The sequence below is a fragment of the Ceratina calcarata genome, unplaced genomic scaffold (assembly GCF_001652005.2).
Source record: "Ceratina calcarata isolate Rehan_Ccalc_2016 unplaced genomic scaffold, ASM165200v1 scaffold670, whole genome shotgun sequence".
Classification (NCBI taxonomy): Eukaryota; Metazoa; Arthropoda; class Insecta; order Hymenoptera; family Apidae; genus Ceratina; species Ceratina calcarata.
The window spans coordinates 26,521-29,000 of record NW_017177957.1 but is presented as its reverse complement, the minus strand read 5'-3'; the positions used below and the strand labels follow the sequence as shown (position 1 = coordinate 29,000).

The window sequence follows — 2,480 nt, the reverse complement described above, 5'->3', positions numbered from 1 at the left end:
TTTCTTGCCCATAAAAGATCGACAATCATCAAAAAGATAAAACATGGCATTTGAAACAATTTTGACATAATCTGTCAAATTGTTTTTAAACGTAAGGAACCGTATTTTGTTATTGACTTACTTGATACGGAATTTCTCCTGGCTTAGCAGCCTCGCCGTTTACGATCCTCGGATCGTACTTCGGCAGCAATCCAGCTATGTAAATAGTAATGGCAAACAATAATTAGTATGTCAACGATTTCGGGTGAAACGCTGCTCATTATGCAGCTTTCACTGATTGCTTTGCTTATTAGTCGAATTCAATCGTGTAAATTGCTCCTCGATGAACATTCATGCGAACGAAACAATCCTTTAATTTTCATCGGTTAGTACAAAATCGTGCCAAAATCACTATTTCAAGTTTCTATTAAACGAGTAGTCAACGTTATTTATTGTTCGATATTGGAATGAAATAAAATTAAATATACAATCTTTAATCACAACTGGTCCGACGAAACTTTTTTGAAATTAATTAAATTAAAAGATTTAATTTCTTTTAAATGGAAAATAATAGATGAAAACTGAAATCATTGCTCACCATTCGAAAGTCCTAAAAGGACAAACAGGGAAAACACTTTTAATAACATGTTTCTCTTGTGTTGCTCTCAGTGCACTGAATGAAAATCTCGTAAGAGCCAATATTTTATAGTCCGATGAGATACGGAAAAGAATAAATATATACATAAGTTTGAATCGTCATTTGAGATTAGATAGATCTGCAATATGTGTTGTATCAATACACGAATTCCGTGATCGATCCAGATTGATATGATTATTTCCTGATAACGGCTTCCGCCATACGTCGATAAACTGGAATGAACTAATCTCTCTTCATTTCTGATCGTTCAAGATTCCACAAAACGTTGTTCGGAGTTTCCCAAAGTAAGAGTTAAGATTGCTAGCAGTTTTATTGTGATTTATGGCTCGACTTACACTAATTGCTGTTTTCATCGCTCCGTAAAGCTATTAATTTCTTTGGTAATGAACGTGATTCGACGTCTCCCATTTACTTTAGTTTGCTGACATTTTTTAGAGAATTTTAATTTATGATCGTTTTTACCTCTTCTCTTATAAGTTATAGTCTTTTTACAAGAATACTCTAATAAGAAAATTCAAATTGATTGAAAAACTTAGAAATATAATTGAGAAACTATGATATAATAGTATGACTGAACTTTCCGTAAATTGGTCCAGCTTGCCATTTAAGATGTGTTGTACATATAGTTTCAACCATATCACTTGTCGTTTCATTGAGAACTTTATAGTATCGTTTTTAAAAATCGTAGTTGTGAATGTACTCAACAACAAACACCAGCTGATCCTATCTTTTTTTAGTAACACATTCTTCATAAAGATTTATAAACTGCGTTCTGTTGTGTGCTTTAGGGCAATGTACACATTACTGGAATAGTGAAGAACTTTGATGGCTTAGAACTGTTCCACGTCAATGTTCATGACAGACTGATGCATGTATGTGCAATTAAAATATGGCTTTATCGACGACAAAATTATTTTACCTAGTTAAAAGTACAAAGTGTTCCTAGGAAATTGCACGATTCATGGAATGATGATTTTTATGTCCATTTACGACGAATGTTACTGTATTATGTGATGTACTTATACGTATGTGTAGAAAAAACGTAAAATACACAAGTTAAAAATATATTAGTGGAATATGATTGACTATAGTCATATTTAATTCGCCTGATTGCTTTAAGTATTTATAATTTGCACAAAATGAGAATTAAACAGAACATATTTCATTTTTACTTTTCACACATACAGCTTCGTCTAGCTTCGAATACTGTTTATATTGATTAGTAATAGAAAAATCGAGGAGGCACAATTTAGTTGGCCAATATTTGATGCACAAATATTGACGTGATAAATTGAGAAAATGGTTATTGCGTATAACATGTGAAATTACATTTTAACTTGTTCAATCTTAAATCGATATCAAAGTATGATAAGCACGTAGACGACATATCATTCATCATTCATCAAATCACCGGCATTGATTGCTTATCATCTTTATTAACAGTGATTTCAATGTCTTTGTATTCTTTGATACTTTAAGCTCTGTTTAATACATTGATGCACATTGCATATCTCACAATAATTTTCTTTATCTCGTTTCGTGTACATTATTGGTTAACAATTCTTATTAATCGAAAAAATTTTACGTATCAAAAGAAAGAACCGTTGATCATTCTATTAAGGTAGTTATCACTTAAATGAACACTAATCGAGATAATCACGAATCTTTCAACAAAATTAATTAAGCACCTGATGGATACTTTTGCGACATTTCAGTGCATTTTACCACGTAGTTTCTGAGTTATGCTTAATCAAAGTTGACTACTTTTCGATATGTTTAGCATAAGCTTAACTCGAAACATATAGAAATTCATTATTATTATGTCCATGAGAGTGTAAAAGAA

At 31.5% G+C, this 2,480-nt stretch overlaps 1 protein-coding gene across 1 annotated transcript in view; it reads right to left on the bottom strand.

Annotated features, from left to right (window-relative positions):
- Positions 1 to 195, bottom strand: part of LOC108630091 (chymotrypsin-2-like) — a gene marked incomplete at its 5' end in the record, with an annotated part of 3,127 nt that extends 2,932 nt beyond the window's left edge. The window contains one exon of the mRNA XM_018033154.2: positions 122 to 195. Within this exon, the coding sequence (XP_017888643.1) occupies positions 122 to 195 (74 nt within the window). The remainder of the gene's footprint in view (positions 1 to 121) is intronic.
- Between the last annotated feature and the right edge of the window lie 2,285 nt (positions 196 to 2,480).